The sequence below is a fragment of the Myotis daubentonii genome, chromosome 12, assembly GCF_963259705.1.
Source record: "Myotis daubentonii chromosome 12, mMyoDau2.1, whole genome shotgun sequence".
NCBI lineage: Eukaryota > Metazoa > Chordata > Mammalia > Chiroptera > Vespertilionidae > Myotis > Myotis daubentonii.
In genome coordinates this window covers 38,471,330-38,492,413 of record NC_081851.1, presented here as the reverse complement: position 1 = coordinate 38,492,413, position 21,084 = coordinate 38,471,330, and the positions used below count along the sequence as shown (strand labels likewise).

The 21,084-nt window shown below is 43.7% G+C and overlaps 1 protein-coding gene across 1 annotated transcript in view; it reads left to right on the top strand.

Annotated features, from left to right (window-relative positions):
• ANXA4 (annexin A4) overlaps positions 1–21,084 on the top strand; it is a 61,768-nt gene that overhangs the window by 24,366 nt on the left and 16,318 nt on the right. The window contains exons 3-8 of the mRNA XM_059659548.1: positions 4,569–4,656; positions 8,891–8,985; positions 12,449–12,562; positions 13,672–13,762; positions 15,274–15,353; positions 18,068–18,124. Of these exons, the coding sequence (XP_059515531.1) occupies positions 4,569–4,656; positions 8,891–8,985; positions 12,449–12,562; positions 13,672–13,762; positions 15,274–15,353; positions 18,068–18,124 (525 nt within the window). The remainder of the gene's footprint in view (positions 1–4,568; positions 4,657–8,890; positions 8,986–12,448; positions 12,563–13,671; positions 13,763–15,273; positions 15,354–18,067; positions 18,125–21,084) is intronic.

Below are 21,084 nucleotides of genomic sequence, written 5' to 3'. Positions count from 1 at the left end.
AATCCTTGAATCCTTCTAACATCCCGAAATACAGAAACAAGTTGTAGGCCATTATAGAAAATTTAGGCAAAGAAAAGGGGAAAACTGAAAACCCTGTAGATTATACCATCAGGAGATGAGTGCCATCCGCATTTTGGTGTAACCACATGGTTACAGACTCATCAAGAAGGCAGTATCCAGCCATATGGGCTTGTCATCTGCCTCCTGCTTTTGACTGTGACTGGACTCCTCAGAGCTTGGTTATCTGATCTTTGAGACAGGCGGGCAATTGAATCCCTTTGAGGATTCCATAAAGTTCAAGATGAGATGGAAACTGAGACTCTTAGTTGCAAGCATGGCTCTACCTGAGGCTGGCCATCTGCTCTCCTTCTCCCACCCAAATACGGTTTCTGAATAGGCAGCTGATTCTGACCCCTGGTGTTTGGGAAGAGAATAATAGAAGTAGAATCTTATACCTGGGAGAACTAGAGATCCTATCAGATCTGGATGCCTTCCTTTAAGAAGATGGACTTGTAAACTATCCTGAACAAATAGTAATATTTTAAAAAATTTTTACGTTAGACATTCCAGAATTTTCTTCATCATCCCTGGCAGTCAAAAACTTACTCATGTCTGTTCCAAATCATTTATGCTTTCATTTAAAATTCATTCCTTCTTGATAGATTCTCCTTGGACATGTCAAACATTTATTCAGAAGTGTTTACAGTGCCCTTACTTTGTGCCAGATATGGTATTTGGCTCTGGGGACTCAAAATTAATAGGACACCCTTCCCGTCTGTAACAAGTTCACAGCCTTCCCACAGGTGATGACTGTAATCAAGAGATCCTTTAATGTGCTTTCTACTCGAGGAAAATTACCTCAGTTGCTCTCAGCTTTCCTCCTAACGCCTGTTTTCCCATCATGACTATTACTTATTGAACAGATGAAGGAAATTTTTTAAAATATATTTTTATTGATCTCAGGGAATAAGGAAGAGAGAGAGATAGAAACATCAATGGTGAGAATCATTGATTGACTGCCTCCTGCACGCCCCCTGCTGGGGATCGAGCCAGCAAGCTGGGCATGTGCCCTTGACCAGAATCGAACCCAGGACCCTTCAGTCTGCAGGCCTAGGCTCTATCCACTGAGCCAAACCAGCGAAGGCCAGATGAAGGAAATTTTTAAAGGAAAGGAAAAACACACAATAGTCACAATATAATTATTTTTCATCATTTTATTTTATACCCTACTCAGATATATCATGGTTTTTAAACAGTAGTAATAAGAGCATAAATAACAGTTAATTATGTATTTACTCTAATTTTTGCAATGCTAACATGTTTATATTACATTTTGTACCTTATTAAAATTATTTAATCTAGATGATGAAAGTATGGATGTTTTCATTTTCTTCATAAATTTTAAAAAATATTTTCCAAATCTAGACAGTGATTATATGATATATTTCTAAAGGGAAAACGTGTTTTAAAAGCTATGTACTCAGGCATTTAAAAAAATGTATAGAGGTTTAATTTACATACAGTGAAATGCAGAGCCCGTACGGTTACTGGTAAATGAGTTTTGACAAATATTTGTACCATGTCATGTATTTCTCTAACATGATAGGACATTTATCACTCCAGGAAGTTCACCGATGCCCCTTTCAGGTCCCCACTCTGTTTCTCACCCCACACTGGAAATGCAGCCATTTTTCTGATTGTTATCACCATAGATAGTGACTGTTTTGCCTGTTCTAGAACAGCCCATAAGTGTAAACATAGAGCATGTACTCTTTTGTGTCTGGCTTCTATTGCTGAGTGTTATATTTTTTGTAATCCATCTGTGTTGCTGTATCAGCAGTTTGTTACTCCATTGCTTTTTCTTGTTGATTAGTATTCCCTTATGTTGCATCCAGTCCTTTTTACTTTTATCACCTTTATTATCATTTCAATAACTGGATACTATCTCATTGATTGTGATATGTCACCTATTTCTAGCTATTCATTTTTGTCATTCTCCCCCACATCCTTCCTGCTTCCTTTGCCTGCTATCACAAGAAATTTTTCTGGGGTGGAATCCCCTGCCTTCCCAGAATGAATAATGGTACATTATGCCCTGGAATGTAATCAATATAAATATTTTAGAGGTGACAGGAACAAATTTCCCAAGCTTATCTTTTTCCTGGAAAAAAAGAGTCACTAAGAATGCTAATTGATAAGCTGAACCATGTTTGCAAATCCCTCTATCGATTCATCTTGTTAGATAGTAATTTTCATCTCTTAGTCCCTTAGTAATGCATTTTGAATGTAGTGTTTGAGTACCATCCAATTTTTTTTCAACACTGGAGTTCCAAAAGAACCTTGGGAAACATTCAACTCAGGAAGCTGTCTCATGTAGGGTCAAGGGCTGAATTAGGCCATGTTGGAATTTTGATAGCAAATTATAAATATGCTTATTACAGACGATACATAGTAGAAGAAAAGAAGTGCCTGTGTTAATTTCCTGTAACAAATACTACGACCTGGGCTACTTAAAGTAAAAGAAATTTGTTTTCTCACAATTCTGGAGTCAGAAGTCCGTAATCAAGGATTGGCACAGCCATGATCTCTCTAAAACCTATGGGGTGGTTTGCTGTCAATCTTTAGGTGTTCCCTGGCTTGCAGCTGCCTAACTCCCATCTCTGCCTTAATCGTCATGTGGTGTCCTCCCTGTGTGGATCTGTCTTCACGTGCTGGTTTCTTATAAGGACACCAGTCATATCAAATTAAAGAATCAACCTACTCCAGTATGGCCCCATCTTAATTTATTAATTGCATCTACAATGACCCTATTTCCAAATAAGATCACAGTCTGAAGTACTGGGGCTTAGGACTTTAACATATCTTTTTGGGGGGAGTGGGGTACAATTCCACCCATAGCAGTATCCAAGAAAGTTAAGGTCATAGATTTCTACTCTCCTCTGTCAGGTGTATGAGGATGATGACCAAGTGCTGGGTGCTGACCGTGTCTAGGAGGTGAATGCCTGGTCTTTCAGCAGATGAGGCCCACACTCTGTGGTACCTGAGGCCTTTGGATGGGCTTGATGTGGTCTAGAGTGGGCCTGAGAGGGCCACTCTAAGAGCTTAAGTCTGACTTGCCAGAGAACTTCCCTAGTGTAGAAAACTCCTCCATGCCTTTAGATGACCCATATTGCATCACTGGGGCAAATTAAATCGTTAGAAAGCTTTACATCTATTCTACATGGTTTTTGACACCTTGTACAGATACTGTATTCCGGGTTTTGCTTTGGCATTATCCCATAGGCTTGCATTAGGGATTTTAACAGAAATATATATATATATATATACAGTATAAGAATCTCATAATTATGTTTATTGTGGAGATGTTGCTGAAGTCATATTTAATTATGGTAATGATAGCCACTGAGGTTGAGTTTTTGTTTTAGAGTTTACTGTTTGCTGGGTTCTATGCTAAGTGCTTTCCTATATTATCCTGCTTCATTATTACAACAAGCCTGTGAGTTGATGTTATTATTCTTAATATACAGGTGGGAAAAATGAAATTTCCCATAGACCATACAACTAGAAAGAATTGAAGCCAAGATTCAAACTCGGGTCTATCCCACTCCGATTTCTGTGTTCCTCCCCACTAAGCTTTACTACCTCTCACTATAGCCTATAAAAAAATAAATAGAACCACAGTATCATCATCATCATCATACCTAGAAAAATGTTTACACTGATTACTTATTGTCATTAATATTTTCAGTGTTCAAATTTCCAATTGTCTCATAAATATGTTTTTTTACTGTTTGATTCAGGATGCAAATAAGGTTCACTCCTTATGATTATTGATATGCCTTTCAAATCTCTTTTTAGCTGCAGTTCCTTTCTATCTCTCTCTTTTCTAATTTCCCTTGTAATTTACTTATCTATAACCCTGTGGTGTGGGTTAATATTTTCTTCTCTCATATTTCCTGTAAGTTGGTATTTTACTCTAGAAGCTTGATCAGATTCAGATTTGATTTTCTTTTTCCCTTTGTGTATGTCTGTGTTAGGGGGTAGGGAGTTGGGTGAGCAAAATTACTGCATAGGTTGCTGTATCACTTACTTGACCACTCTGCTCTTTGCCCACCACCTTCAGCCACCCTGGCCTCGGTCCAGCTGCTCCCATAAAAGCTAGTTCCAGCGCAGGGCCTTTGTCTTAGCTGTTCCCTCTGCCTGTAACACTTTCACCTGATCTTTGCATGGTCAGCTGCTTCATGTCATTGGGATCTCGGCCTATACGTCCCTCCACAGAGCAGCCCCTCCAGGGCCTCTCTATCTGACCCATAACACTTCTCACCACCGGACACTTGGTGGAATATTTGTTTGTTGGCTTGTTTACTATCTGCCCTTCCCTCCCCTCCCCCCTGAACTAGAACATCAGTTCCATGAAAGCAGGAACCTCGTCCCTCATGGTCCCTATTGTATTCCTCGCACCTAGAATAGTGTCTGGTCCATGGTAGGTGCTCAGCAAATTTTGCTGAATGAGATGCCTCCATGTCGGTCAGATGCTGCCTCTCAGTCACCTCTTTCTCTGTGTTCAGGCAACCAAAGGAGGCACCATCAAAGCTGCTTCAGGATTCAATGCCACTGAAGATGCCCAGACCCTGAGGAAGGCCATGAAAGGGTTGGGTAAGTGTTGTGCGTCACAGAGCTGCACAGGGTGCTGTGTCCACTGGCCACTGTGAAGAGGTCTCACTCTGAAAAAATACAGTGGGAACCAGTTGGCTCTTCAGGACAAATTAGATGGAAGGGTCTTAATTATTAATTTGACTATAAAAATTTTAATTTAATGTTCTCATTCTATCTTCTTCCAATTATTTAAATCTGTTTTGCATTACAGCATTTTGAATCTATATATAAATATTTAGAAATGTATTTGTTCTCCAGTTAATGCTAGGTGTGTGTAGTGCCATAAGGTTTATAAAGCACTTTCACAAATACTATCTCAGTGGGTATGTACAGTCACCCTGTGATTTCGTGAAAGCAGCTATTGCTACTGTTACTTTTGCCCCATTTTACAAATGTGAAACCGAGCCCCAGAGAAGTTAAGTAACATAGTAAGACACATAGTAAACAGAACTGAACCAGGACTCACACTCAGCAGACCCAGTGCCAAGCTCGGCTTGCCCACGCTAAGGTCACATTCTTTCCCTTGAGTCCTCTGCCTATTGCTGTGATAGGCACAGCTGCCCAGGACCTACGTGCAGTGTCTGGGACTTTATGTGACAAGACTGTGTGTACACGACTCGGAGGGCTTGCCTTCCCGTGCACTACCCTCCACTTAGCTCCCTGAGGCCAAGGCTTCATGCCGGGTGCACTGCAGGCTACCCTGGCCCAGGTCCTTGCCTGGGTGGACATTTGGCCAGAGAAGTGCTCCCTGCTTGTAGCTGCTATTTAGAATTTCCCTGAGATTTAGATAAAAATCTTGGCCATGAGGCCTGAGTCCTCAGTTTTTCTATCTAAGAAGAAATCTTTTTACTTAGCGCTAATAGCAGCAGCAACAATAACAATTATAATGAACATTTGGTAAGCCCTACTATGTGTCAGGCACAATGGATTACATGGATTAACTGTTTTAATCCTGATAGCAGTTTTACTGATGTGAAAGTTGAGATTTAGCCTGGCCAGCATGGCTCAGTGGTTGAGCATGGACATACGAACCAGGATTCCCAGTCAGGGCACATGCCTGGGTTGTGCGCTCGATCCCCAGTGCAGGAGGCAGCCAATCGATAATTCTCTTCATTGATATTTCTATCTCTCTCTCTCCCTCTCCCTTCCTCTCTGAAATCAATTAAAAATATTTAAAAAAAGAAAAGAAAGTTGATATTTAGGGAGGTTTGCTAACTTGCCCAAGGTCTCAGAAGTAGTCAGTGTTAAAGTCAGGATTCTAGGCAATTGCAGATAGTCTGACTGCAGAGCTGGAGTTTGAGCCACTCTGCTATAATGCTGCCCAGCTCTGAACAGACCATTGTTCTAAGTCCATGTATTTATATCCTCATTTTCTATTTTTAAAAATGGGAAAATGTACCTGGCCCACTCTTTTTCTCAGGTTTGCCCTGATTCTTGGGTATATGTCAAGAACACCAGAATTTCAGAACTTGGACCACATGGCATTCAGAATTGTCACATCAGTGTCAGGAGACATTTGACAGAGCCAATGCTTTTCAGTGCTGCTGTGTGGGGGCCAATGCAAGTTGGACAGTTGGAGGAGGCAAGGGTTATAAAACCTAGTCCTTGTGGTCAACTAGTCCATGGAGACAAGGTGGCTAAGGCAAATGCAGAAGTAACTGTGACCAGTTCATAATATGATAGCGACAGGAGGGGCACAAATAAGATCCTATTAGGGTTCAGAGAGGAGATGGGAACCCCCACACTGCATTTAGGGACATCAGGCAAAACTTCTTGGAGAATGTAGACTTTGAGGTGGGCCTTGGGAAACAGATTGAGTTTTAATAACTAGTGCTAACAGAGAGTGCATTTCAGGTGAATGGAATAGTGTGAACAAAGACATGGGATGAGTGTGAGGATCGTCCCATTCTCCAGTTTAGCTGAGGCCTAGGCAAGTCACGGTAAATACATGGAAAGGTCGCTCGTAGCAGGAGGCACTTGCAAAGCAGGAGTTGGCTGGCTGGGAACTGTCTGAGAAGGCAGGTAGCAAAGGGAAGTCCTAGAGTGCTACTGAAAAGGCCACCGGTGGGGTCACAGACATGGAGGGTGGATGGCCCAAAGGCATTGGCCAGGAAACAACCAATGCCAGAATCATGATGCCAAGTGGAGAGGCTTAGGGAGACAAACCAATAGCCTGGCAGTGAAGGAGGCCAGGAGCATGGAGTACAGCACAGTGGGGTCAAGCACCATCAGTCAAGAGCTTAGTCTGTGGGTTTGGCTGCCTGGTATCCTTTTATATGGATCTCTCTTCACACTAGTGAATGGGATGCTGTACAGAGTCTCAAGTGCCTGTAGTAAAGCCAGCAAACAGTGGGGAGCCACTGTGTACTCCTGGTTAGGGGAGGGGGCACTGTGAGAGCTTTTCTTTCTAGGAAAATGAATCTGGCAAAACTTTAGAAAGACCGATTAGTAGGTAAGCATACGGGTTAGCAGATTTTTGCAGTCGTTTAAGAAAACAAAACCCTAAAATCCTGAATGGGAGTGGTAGTGGTAGGAATTCAAAAGAGGGAACAGATGCAAAAAAGATCCCAGAGCTAGATTTTGCATGACTTGGCAGGAAATTTGAATGTGGAGGAAGAATGAGGGTAAAAAAAAAAAAGTCAAAGCTATTTTGAGGGTTCAGACTTGACTGGAAGAAGGATGGTGCCTTTCACAGAAAATGTGGTAAACAAAAGGCGATGAGCCTTTTCTCCCTACCTGAGATTTCTCAAAGAGTAAATAATGGTTGTATCTATTAGAGAGAGAGAGAGAGAGAGAGAGAGAGAGAGAGAGAGAGAGAGAGAGAGAGAGAAGAGAGTGGTTGATGCCTAAGGCATGTAAGTTTACAGTCTTGTAGTTTCTTCCCTACACCTCACATTTTTCTGGATCTCTGATCTTGCAAAGAATCACCCTGGTGAATTTATAGTTTTTCATTTCTCTCTGAAATGTTTCCATAGAATCTTCTGTAGCCCCTAACAACTCCCACACAGTACAAGCAATGAGGAAACAGAAAACTCACAAAACATATGTGAACATGCAGCTATTGCTAAGACGAGGGACCAATTTGAAAAATCAGAATAAATGACCCTGTCAAAAAGGTGCTGCAAAAAAGCAGGCAAACACAACTTAGGGCATTTCTAACTTGTAATCCATATTGGGGAGTTTTGGTAGGGTAGTGCGTCATGGAAATTTATGGGCAATTATAAAAAAGGAACCACCAAAAAAAATAAAAAGGAACCATCTGAGATCAGGAAAGACGGCTTGGAAATGAAAAACACAATTACCTATATTAAAATGCAGTAGATGCAGTGAGCAGCCAAAGTGCCAAATAGTGAATTAAAAGACAAATTTGAATTGTTTCAAAACTCAGAGAAAATTATAGAGAGATTAAAAATGAGGAGAGAAAAGGTAAGAACATAGAAATAGATACAGGAGACCCAAAAGGCAGTATAATGATTCCAGAGGAAGGGAAAAAGCATGCTCCCAATCAACATTTATTGACTAAGTGCTAAGTCAGCGATTTTCAACCTTTTTCATCTCATTGCACACATAAACTAATAGCTAAAATTCTGACAAAAATTTAGGTATAATTTTGATTGATTTGCAAAAAAAATAGTAGTAATTACGTAACCTTTTGCTCCAAAGTGACTTTTTAAAAAATCAAGTGCCTATACTTGTATATAAGGATTTCTGGTACCAAGAATTAACCAATCAGATGCAACCTTAATATGTGACATGGCCAATAAGATGCAGTTGTGTTATATGACCTATATATTTATGGTTCAAATGGGGCATTCACACCCAGCAAACATTGTTGTGTTGGCTGTTGTCATGTTCTTACTTGGCAATCTAAGGGAAAAGAGGTCAGTGCCTTTTAAATAGTCAAGTATTGCATGTTTTAGAAATTCTTGCATCACACGGGCAAATCGCCGTGCTAAGTAATTCACTTAATTGTTCTAGGTGACACTTGTAGTGACCTTGAGATCACTCACATTTGTAGATAAGGAAACTAATGCTCAAAGAAGTGACCTATTTTGTCGGGTGGCATATCGTTAATTAGAGAGGCTAAGACTAGTGTCTGTGTTCCCCCAAAACAAACAAACCTCTTTTCTTAGAAAGCTCTCTGCATGAGTTTGGGTGACTTCAGTTTCCACAGAGGAACTCATTTTCTCATTCCTCTCTCAAATCACACTCACTGTCTCCGCTGCACCGCCAGGCACCGACGAGGATGCCATCATCAGTGTGCTCGCCTACCGCAACACGGCCCAGCGCCAGGAAATCAGGACGGCCTACAAAACCACCATCGGCAGGGTAGGTCACAGTCGCTCTGATCTAGACGCCCGAAGTGGCCCCGTGTTGTTGAAAGGTGGATGCTTTGTCTTGTTTAAAGGTGTTCTTGAAAACACACACACAAAGCGGTTTCAACATACTTCCTTGGCAAGAAGAGATTTGAGGGAGCTCTTGATTCACAGAGCTCGGGGCCAAGCTTGGTCTCTTCCCACCCAAGTCCTTGCAGGGACCTGGTTGTTGAATGGATTCAACCATTGAGCCCCAGGCAGAGCTGAGCTTGCAGCATTGCTCCCTGACCCTGACTAGGCTTCTTTTAGGCCACTGTGGATGAAGACCCTCCACACTGACTAAAATATTTCAATCCAGTTTGTTTTAAACAGGCTCTCCTAGGGTTTAGGGTCTATTCCGACGCTCCCACATAAACCCACCGGAAGCATATGTGCATTCCTTTGATGATCCTCAAGAACCCCTCAGATTCTAGAATGGGGCTTATGTGTTTGTGTATATGTGTGCAATTCATTAACGTATGCATTCAGAGGTTGTTTATTCACCATGTTTTCCCCTTCTGGTTTGAATCCTCATACCCCTCAGGAACCCTCTCTCAGTCATTTTCAACGACTCACTTACCAGAGTCATCACATCCTGTTTTTCCACATCACTGAAAACCTACCTGTGTGATGAGTGAGAATCTTTTTATTGAGGAAACATCAATGAGTTTTCCAGGCCTCAGAGTTCAGAAACTCTGATAAGTGTTTCTATTCTTTTTTTTAAATATATTTTTATTGACTTTTTTTTTTTTTTACAGAGAGGAAGGGAGAGGGATAGAGAGTTAGAAACATCGATGAGAGAGAAACATCCATCAGCTGCCTCCTGCACACCTCCCACTGGGGATCAAGCCTACAGCCAAGGTACATGCCCTTGACTGGAATCGAACACGGGACCTTTCAGTCCACAGCCCGAGGCTCTACCCACTCAGACAAACCGGTCAGGGCAAGTGTTTCTATTCTTGAGATACTTTACCACCAGTCAGATGTGGCTACTACTCAAAGATAGGCATTAAACTGCTGGGTGGGAGAGGGACAGGCCTGGCTCAGCCGCTCCCCAGGGCATCTGCATGCAAACCTTGCTGGGCACCCCAGTAGGGAATGTGATTATCCATAGCTCAGACTATCTCCATTCCCAATGAATTTTAATGACCGCAAATAGGCATGGGTGTGCATGCGATGTGGGAACTAAAGCCTGTTGCCCCACACATTTGGGGTTAATTATTCCAAACTTCAGAACTAAGCTAATCTAATGGCAGTGTCTTAAGATGACCAACCTTAATGGATTAAGCACTAATGTATTTGTTCATTCATTCATTTGATATGTGGATGTAATATAAAAATAATCACAATAGATTGAAATATTGTGCTACGGAATCAGGTTTGTGAGGACCAGAGAACTTGACTTGACTAGCAGCTTGGCTCCTTACTGGTTGGTTGATCTTAAGCTGGTTCTTAAACTCTCCCAACCTGGAAATGTGAATAAATGTTTTTAGAATTTGGTACTTTGTTCATATAATTACAGTTCTTTTTAGGAATTGAGCTGTAAGAAATAATTATGAATGACCAAAAAGATACAACTAAATGCCTGTGTCTACAACATTAGAAAGAGAGAAACAGGGGACTGGTTAAAGAAATTATATTGCATTTATATATAGACATTTCTACAGCTATTTAAAATGTCATAGGTGAAGACTCAGATACAGAGAACAAAATGACAGTTGACAGAGGGGAGGGTGATTGGGGGACTGGGTGAAAAAAGAGAAGGGATTAAGAAGTACACATTGAGCCCTAACTGGTTTGGCTCAGTGGATAGAGCATCGGCCTGCGGACTGAAGGATCCCGGGTTCGATTCCAGTCAAGGGCATGTACCTTGGTTGCAGGTGCATCCTCAGTAGGGGGTGTGCAGGAGGCAGCTGATGGATGTTTCTCTCTCATCGATGTTTCTAACTCTCTATCCCTCTCCCTTCCTCTCTGTAAAAAATCAATAAAATATATTTTTTTAAAAAGAAGTACACATTGGTAGTCACAAAATAGTCATGAGGATGTAAAGCAGAGCATAAGGCCCTAGCCAGTTTGGCTCAGTGGCTAGAGGATCAGCCTTTGGGCTGAAGGGTCCCGGGTTCAATTCTGGTCAGAGGCAGGTACCTCAGTTGCAGGCTCCTCCCTGGCCTGGGCCCTGGTCGGGGATCATGCAGGAGGCAGCCAATAGCTGTATTTCTCTCACATCAATATTTCTCTCTGTTTTTCCCTCTCTCTAAAAATCAATGGAAAAATATCCTCGGGTGAGAATTTAAAAATTTTAATTTAATTTAAAAATAAAGTACAGCATAGGGAATATGGTCAATAATATCGTAATGACTAGGTATGGGGCAAGGTGGGTACTTGAAATATCAGGGGGACCACGCTGTAAAGCACATGATTTCTAACCACTATTCTTTATATCTGAAGCTAATACAGAATAATATTGAATGTAACCTGTAATTGAAAAAATGTCATAAGTGAATATTGACTGGAAATACGCATATTGTTTTGTGTACAAATACATTTACATTAGTGTCTATAAACTTTTTGATCTTGTGACACCTTTATACTCTTAAATTATTTAGAACATTTTGTTTTTATGGGTTATATCTATTGATATTTACCATATTAGAAATTAAAATTTAGGACATTTAAAAATATGTATTTGTTGTGAATTTATTAAGAAAATAATAAAGCCATTACATGTTTTTTTTTTAATATATTTTATTGAGTTTTTACAGAGAGGAAAGGAGAGAGATAGAGAGTTAGAAACATCGATGAGAGAGAAACATCGACCAGCTGCCTCCTGCACACTCCCCACTGGGGACGTGGCTGCAACCAAGGTACATGCCCTTGACCGGAATCGAACCTGGGACCTTTCAGTCCGCAGGCCGACGCTCTATCCACTGAGCCAAACCGGTTTCGGCAAGCCATTACATGTTAATACAAATAACATTTTCATGAGAAATGGCTATCTATTCCAAAAAAAGAATTTTAGTGAGAAGATTGGCATTGTTTTATAGTATTTTTCAAAGTTCTGTGTTGCCTGGCTTATTGGAAGACAGCTAGAGTCTTATATCTGCTTCTTCATTGTTTGCTATTGTGTGGTTTTGGTTGAAGTATATGAAGAAAACCTGGTTTTGTACAGATATGTAGTTGCAAAAGGGAGGAGTATCTTAATAGCCTTTTAACATACTTGTAGATTTGTTGATATATCAAATAGTCTTTGGAAAACTCCACTCTACAATTGTGAGAGAAGGACAGTGAGGAGGCAGATGATGTCTTAGTGTTATTATGAAGATAGCTTTGGCTTTGCAGGTCCACTGAAAGGGTTGCAAAGACCCAGGGACCACACTTGGAGAGCGACTAGTTTGAGTTCCCGTAGCGGTTAAGCAAGCTGCTTTCTTGCGTTGCAGGACCTGATAGATGACTTGAAGTCCGAACTGACTGGCAAGTTTGAGCGTGTGATCGTGGGGATGATGACGCCCACCGTGCTGTACGATGTGGAGGAGCTGCGAAGGGCCATGAAGGTCTGTGCTTTTCTCTTCTCGTGCTCTCCATGCTGCTGGTGCAAATGCTACGAGCTTTCTCCTGAAACCCTGACAAAGGCCCTCTGAGAGGGGAGGAGTGGGGCTGAGGCCTAGGAGAAAGATTTTCCTTCCTTGATGACAACTTAAAAACATGGCATTACACTATAGTGATTATAATTTAAAAGTTGTTTTCCAGCCCGGCTGATGGGGCTTCGTGGTTGAGCATGGACCTATAAACCAGCAGGTCACGGTTTGATTCCTGGTCAGGGCACATGCCCGGGTTGTGGGCTGGATCCCCAGTTTGGGGGGGGGGGGGGTGCAGGAGGCAGCCAATCAATGATCCTCTGTCGTCACTGATGTTTTTGTCTCTCTTTCCCCCTCCCTTTCTCTCTGAAAACAATAAAATATATATATATATATTTTTTTTTTAAAGTTGTTTTCCCAAAAGGTATGGAATTATTCTCTTTCCTGTGGCTCTGTAGGGAGTGGTTACGGTGCTTTTGGTGTCGCTCCAGAAGCTTTCTTGCCGTGTTAGCTACATTTGAGACATGAAACTTTGCAACTGACGCCTTGGGGGCCTCTGGGTCTGCTGCAGGCTCAGAACTGGCAGAAAAGCGTCCTCAGCCTCCCTGGACGCCAAGCCACTGTGCTTCAGCCCAGGGCTCTGCTGATTTTTAATGACCAAGTTTAACCTTCAAATCCAAGTGCTCTCCTCAACCGCGTCAATAAATATTTAGTCTCATGGATGGTTCTTGAAAAACAAGGTTCTTGAAAAACAAGGACATAACAGCCTTTGCCTGAAGACTGCCTTTCAAGGGAAAGCACAGCCCGATCTAGGGGAGAGTAAGCCCCTGGAGAGCAGAAACTGTGCCTAACCTGGCACAGTAACCAACACACAGAAACACCCCATACATGTTTGTTTCACTAGCAGTGATCACTGTAAATGCATTGGAATTTGAGCAGGACAATTAAAAAGGAGAAAATCCTGTCGCTAGAACCCTGTGGGTAGTCTTTATTTTCTGCAGATTCCTGGTTCTATTCCTTCTCTCTCTGGGACTGGACTTCGTGAACTGACTCACAAAGTCCTCTCCTCTGGGTTTCCCGTGCAGGGGGCTGGCACGGATGAGGGCTGCCTGATCGAGATCCTGGCCTCCCGGACACCTGAGGAGATCCGGCGCATCAACGAGACCTACCAACTGCGTATGTAGCGTCCTCGGTGGCCCTGGCTGAGGTTTCATGGTGATCTGAGAACTAGACTAGCAATGGCAGGTTCCCCCACGGATCAGACTTTCTTCATAGAAACAACACTACGAGGGATCCTCACTTCTAAGCTCCATGTCAAGGCAGATCCCTGTCCAGACAAATGATTGTCTGTTGGCTTCCCATGACTTCTCAGGGGAATTTGTTACTCTACGTTGGCTACCCAGTGCCTAAGGGACCTACTGCCATTCATTACTCTGAAAACTGGAAAGTTGTTCCTTATTATCAGAGAATCGAAGGTGCGTGTTCAAAAGTGGTGGCACCAGTGAATCTTAGCATTCTAGGGAATGGCCTGGAGGGGCTCTCTCGCCCAACTCCTTACCTTCATTCAGACTGGACTGTATGTCCTCCAGCCATCTCAGGAAGATAGCCATATTCCCTTCTTAAAATCTCCAGAGGCTGGTACATATGAAGAGCCTGAAATGATGCCTGCCTTTTTTCCCTAAGGATATAATAAAGAATGCACAAAGGTTTAGATCTCATAGTGTTTATTCAGTATTTGTTATATTAGCTAAGAATGTCCAACAGTTTAGCAGATTAGCTAAATAAAATATGGTACACCCACACAGCAGACTATTACGTAGTCATCAAATGTATATTGTGGGATATTATTAAGTTACATTAAATAGTATGGTATATGGATAAGTGAAAACTACAAATCATAAAATAGTATGACATGATCCCATATTTTTAATAGAAGGAACAATAATATGGGTATGTGGGGTAAAACTAAGGGAGGATATGCACCAAAATGTGATCAATAATTATTTTTGGGTGATTAGATTATGGTGAGGGGGGTGTTTTTGTTTTTAATCCTCCCACCCACCCCTGCATTTTACTTACTTACTTTTTCCTAAGTTTTCTGTAATAAATATGTACTATTTTGGTAGAAAGAAAACAAAAAAAATAATGGTTTTTTGGTAAGTGTTTAGAGAAGGCTGTTCTAAACCTTGGGAGTTTGGTTCTACACTGGATGCCCACGTCTGCCGAAGGCAGGTCTCCCCCCGTGAGAAGGGCGGCTAGAGGGCTGTAAGGGTTGGAGCTTAACTGAGTGGCATGGCCGAAAGGGCACGTGCTAGAACTGGGGCTTGACAACCCCCAGCGTGTTCCCAAACGTGGCTCTGAAACCCCACTGTATTTGTTTTTCAATGGTTGCTGTTCTCTCCGCCACTGAAAACGATGTTTAGACAGCCCCCTCAAGAGTAGGAGCAGTGAGGATTACGGCCCAGCCTTCTCCACCTCCGACTGTAAGGAACAAGAACATCTTGTTTCCGCTATAGTGACAAGCTGCACTTATGGTGACCATTTTACCAGAGTTGTTTTTGAGAAACTGTGCGTAAAGTGAAAAACCTCATAAACAGTCTGTTCCCGGAGGGGACAGAAGCTCTGGAGTGTGGCACAGCGCCGAACAGGGCTCTATCCTGATGTGGCCAATCTTACTTTCTTGCTAGAATACGGGAGGAGCCTTGAAGATGACATTCGCTCTGACACGTCCTTCATGTTCCAGCGGGTCCTGGTGTCTCTGTCCGCGGTGAGTGGCGCCCTCTGCTGGCTGCTTCTGATAGGGGTTGGGCTTATTGGCATGCTCCCTGTATTCCCGTATCCAGGCTGTCTCGTCCTTTCAGCTTCCCAAATGTGCACATTCTTGGGCCTCTGTGGTGTTTTATCTTCTCTCCTTTAGAAACTCTGACTAGGCATGTATATATATTGGTTCTAATTCGTATGTACAAGTACCTAATATCAGCCTGGTCTCCTTATGACTTAATGCATTGAGAGTTATGAGGATGATTAACAGGCAGTTCCTGGGCTTTAGGAGTATCCTATATAATAAAAGGCTAACATGCAATTGTCCCCTCGACCGGAGTTCAACCAGGAGTTCAACCGGAAGTTCAACCAGGGGGCGGTTGGCCCCTCAGCCTGGCCAGCCTGGCCCAATCAGCCCTGATTGCAGCGGGCCGGCCAGACCCCACCTGGGCACGAATTCATGCACTGGGCCTCTAGTATTGTCATGGGGAATATATCAGGCACACGGTTGCTATAAAGGCTTGAAGCATACGTTCCTAAGGAGAGACACAGAATAAAAGGAAGGTTCAAGGAGAATTTTGGCTACAGAAGCAAACTAAAGGCTTCACAGCAGAGGTGCAGGTTCAGAGAGGACATGGAGTCTCGCTAGGATGTCAAGAAGCAGAGGTGTGGCTGGGTACACTCCAGACAAGAAAAAAGCAAGAAGAAGGCAAGGAGGCAGGAAACACGGAGTGTGATCTGGGAACAACAGACTGAGCAGCCAGGCTGGCAATTCTGTGAACAAGATGGAAGGATGAACTGGGATTCTATGTTGGGAAGAGTTACACTTTCTTTTGAGAGCAGTAGGGAGCCACTGAAGGGTTGGGAGCAGTAGAATGATGCGGTTAGAACTGCATTTTTACAAGAGTAATGTAATAGTCATGGGTAAGATTAATTGTCATGGCAATGAGTTGGAGGCTGGAAGACGAGGTAGAAAGTCGCCTCAATAGTCTATATGAGAAATAAAGCAGTTCAGGGCTAGTGTGGGAGCAGGGGTGCCAGAAAAAAGATGATACACGAGATATTTCACATGACTTCCCAATTATATCTTTATCCCTGACCTCCTTCCTAAGTGTGAAATTCATTTCTCGCTGCTTTTTAGAGGTTTCCTTATAGATATTCTGCCATCACCTCAAATTGGTCCTCCTAAACTAAACTCATTTTGCCTCCACATTAGTTCTTCCTGACTTGTCTATTTTTGTTAATATTCAAAAATAATAGCAAAACCCTGGAAATCATTGCCAACTCCCATCTTGCTCTGCCTCTGATATTTACTTAGTAATGCAGCTGGCATTTCTTTTCTTTTTTTTTTTTTAAATATATTTTATTGATTTTTCACAGAGAGGAAGGGAGAGAGATAGAAAGTTAGAAACATCGATGAGAGAGAAACATCGATCAGCTGCCTCCTGCACATCTCCCACCGGGGATATGCCCGCAACCCAGGCACACGCCCCCGACTGGAATCGAACCTGGGACCCTTCAGTCCGCAGGCCAACGCTCTATCCACTGAGCCAAACCGGTCTTGGCGAGCTGGCATTTCTTACTTCTTACCCATTTCCCCCCTTTTCCTCCAATTTACCACTAGAGGCCCAGTGCACAAATTCGTGCGCGGGTGGGGTCCAGCCGGCCTGGCCCCCAGTTGGTGCGGATCAGGGCCGGGCCTGTCGGGGGTAGGAGGAGATGGCAGGAGATTGGGGTGGGGGGGGGCCAATTGGGGGCAGGGCCAGCTGTGGGGAGGGGCTGTGGGTGGTGAGCCGGCAAGCCCCGCCCCCAAATGGGGTGGGGGGAACCAATTGGAGGTCAGTGGCTGGGGAGGGGCCATGGGAGGTTGGCTGGCCAACCCCATCCCCAATTGGTGGTGGGGGGGGCCAATGGGGGGTGGAGCTGGCTTGGGGGAGGGGCCACAGGCCAATCAGGGTGGGTGGGGGTCAATCGGGAGTGGGGCTGCAGGAGGTTGGGGTAGGAGGGGCTATCAGGGGCAGGGCCAGCCGGGGGGAGGGGGCTGCAGGAGGTTGGCCGGCTGGCCCCATCCCCGATTAGACAGTTTGCTGGACACAGTAGGCCGGCACCATAGCGACCAGTTGTTCAGGTCGTTATGGCATTCTGGTCGCCGGCTTTTTATATTTATAGATAGATTCTGCTGCACCATGCCCTAGACCATAGAATATTGAGACAGCATAGCAATAAATATAGTCTGAGAAACCAGAGGAAAGTAGCCTGTTTTGCCACTCTTTAGCATTCCTCCTGCCCTGGTGCCCTGGTGATGTCAAAGGGGCATGCTTTCATGTGCTCCTTCAGCCCCCCCTGCTGGCTGGTCCCAGACATTCTTGATTCTCTTCTGTTCCAACCCATCTGGCAGAATTCCATCAGTATAGGCTTGAATCCGCTGAAAAGAGGCAGGACTGGAGGGCGGAGGGAGGTAGTCGTGGAGTCAGCAGGCAGCACTCATTCCCCTTCCCTTTCTAATGTTGCAGAGATGGTGCAGCAGGGCTCTCCCTCTGGAGCCGTAGGAAAAGCGCAGGCACCCTCAGAGGACGTCTGTCCTTTCTCCCTAGGCTGGAAGTGTGACCCCTGGTGGCATTCTGCCTTGTTATCGTGTCATTGGGTTCCCAGACATTCTGTCTTCTCCAAATCTTCGTGACTACCCTCTCGTTCTCTTTGGTTTGTTTTTCCCATCCTCAGGGTGGCAGGGATGAAAGCAATTTCCTGGATGATGATCTCATGAGGCAGGATGCCCAGGTGAGTAGAACTGCAGCTTCTTTCTTCTCTTTTGCCAGTAAGACAGTCCTTAATTGGTGAACCCCCTCTTATATTTCAGTGCATATTGGTCTGGCTGGGATATGTTAAGAAAAATAATCCTCACCGATAATGTATAAGAGCACAAGTTTCTTTCAGAAAAACCTGGGGCTTGGGGTGGCATGAGGCATCATTATATAAGCACCCCTGGATTCTAGATTTCTTGACATTGGGGCCATGGTGTGGCCACCCCAGAGAACCATGGAGTGTCTTCCGAATCACTTGGAGGTGAAGGGACCTGCCTTGCATTTTTATTTCCCCACAGAGAATTTTGATATGATCTGTGTGAAACAGCTTGGCACAGTGTGTATCCTGTTGGGTAAAATCAATATCAAACCCAAACAGGCAGTTGCTTCTTTGGTACCCAGCCCACTAGTGGCTGCCCTGGCACCAACCCTTGGTCTATTTTTAAAAATATATATATTTCATTGAATTTTTACAAAGAGGAAGGGAGAGGGATAGAGAGTTAGAAACATCGATGAGAAAGAGACATCAATCAACTGTCCCCTGTACACTCCCCACTGGGGATGTGCCCAAAACCAAGGTACATGCCCTTGACCAGAGTCAAACCTGGGACCCTTCAGTATGCAGGCCAACGCTCTATCCACTGAGCCAAACTGGTTAGGGCAACCCTTGGTCTATTTACTATGGCCAGATAACACTAATAATAATAGCTGATAAAAAGTGGGTCTTTTGCCCTAACTGGTTTGGCTCAGTGGCTAGAGAGTTGGCCTGCGTACTGAAGGGTCCCAGGTTTGACTCTGGTCAAGGGCATGTACCTTGGTTGCGGGCACATCCCCAGTGGGAGTTGTGCAGGAGGCAGCTGATTGATGTTTCTCTCATCGATGTTTCTAACTTTCTATCCCTCTCCCTTCTTCTCTGTAAAAAATCAATAAAATATATATTTTTAATTTTTTTTTTAAAAAGTGGGTCTTTTACCGGGTACCAAACACTGTTTTAGCTCTTGATATGGTGTATGTCATTGAATCCTTGTAGTATTCGTATGAAGTAAGTATTGTTCCCCCTATTTGGTGGAAATGGAGACTCAGAGAAGTCAAGTTCCTTGCTCGAGTTCATAGAGGTAATAAATGGCAGAACTGGGACTTGAACCTGGGCAGTTGGATATACAACCATAGAGGAGGACTAGTCCCATTCAGTATGTGAGGTATGAGCCACTGTGGATTCTGCAGGCAAGAACCTGTTGCTGTCCCTAGAGGAGAGAGGGGTATGTGTGTCATAGACAGGTAGCATTCTGAGGACTCAGGGAGGCCCAGGCCAGCCAGGAGACACAGGAAATTGCCTTCAATCCAGAAGCTTTGAGGAGGGAGAAGGTATTGAAAACAGTGGAACTCTTGAATGCTTTTGTGAATGTCAGCTCCCTCAAGGAGAGCATGTGGGGGCATGCTGGGAGGAACCTCCGGAACCCAGGTGAATCCCAGATTAAATGAAGACTTGGTGAGCAACTTACTCCTGAAACATTATATTCATTGTCAAATTTTTGTGGGTTTGCTAAGTGCCAAGCATTGTGTTAACTACTGTACATGTTTTCCTTACGGCAAATCTGGGCAGAGATTATTACATCTGTCTTAAAGATTAGGAAACTGATGCGGATATTTCAATAACTAGTCCAAGATCACAAGGTTGGTAGAATTGGGCTGTTTGAAGCCAGGTCTGTCCAATTTTTTTTTAACCATGCAATTCAACAAACACATGTTTTTGGGCTCTTCAAAGAGCACTGTTCTCCTTGGGGGTGGTCATGTGGAAAGGTGCTTCAAAACAGGTTTGGGCTGGGGAAGATGGATAGATGGAGTAGAACTTAGAAGAAAGTTTTTCTGGATTTTCCATGTCTTAACAAGAGGCAAGGAATTTAAGAACAACTCCAGTCGAGGCTTCAGCTCTCCCAGGATAACCTTGTCAATCTTTGCTCTTTAATTTGCTTCAGCAGCAAGGGTATCATTGGCAGACCTTGGCTATTATAGCCGGATTTGGATGTAGCAAAGTAAATGAGTTTGAGATGAGGAGAATGATCAGGGCAGGTGGAATTGGGTAGTAATTACTTATAAAAGGTAGAAATTTTACAATGTAGAGGCTATTCTCTAACCAGTTCAATCTTTTCTGTTCTTGAGATGAAACTAGCACAAAGTGGAAATAATAGGTAGTGTTCAGAATTCCTACTTTAAAAAGAAATTCATGATATATTAAAAATGCCCTTCAAAGCTTTTGCTAGAAGATGGCCCAGATTTGATTCCCTTGTTCTGGGGGTGGTTTAGGGGGGAGGACCAGGAAATATAAAAATAGGGAAACCTGCTTCAGCACTGGAAACGACGGAGGAGGGCCCTTAAAATGCCAGATGGGCAGCAAACCTGGGCCAAGGGCGCAGGAGGGCCACCCTGTCCCAGAAAAGAGGCCAAGCTCCCTCCAGCTGGGAGCAGGCTTCATGAAAACAGGAAGAAGCTCCCCCCCCCCCCCCCCGAGAAGACTTGTGCTATGTCTCGGCTGCCCTCAGTGGACTAGCTATAAGTGCTCCTGCTTGAAAGTCATCCAAATGAAAAGTGAGGAGCTCCTAGAAGAATCCACTCTCCTTGTTCCGGGGCTGTGTGTTTGGGGGGTTGGTGGGGATCAGGTCTGCATAGACTGCTCATCATTTAAGGATGAAAGAGCTTGCCGAGACCGGTTTGGCTCAGTGGATAGAGCATTGGCCTGCGGACTGAAGGGTCCCGGGTTCGATTCCGGTCGGGAGCATGTACCTGGGTTGCGGGCACATCCCCAGTGGGAGATGTGCAGGAGGCAGCTGATCGATGTTTCTCTTTCATCGATGTTTCTGACTCTCTGTCTCTCTCCCTTCCTCTCTGTAAAAAATCAATAAAATATATTTAAAAAAAAAAAAAAAAAGGATGAAAGAG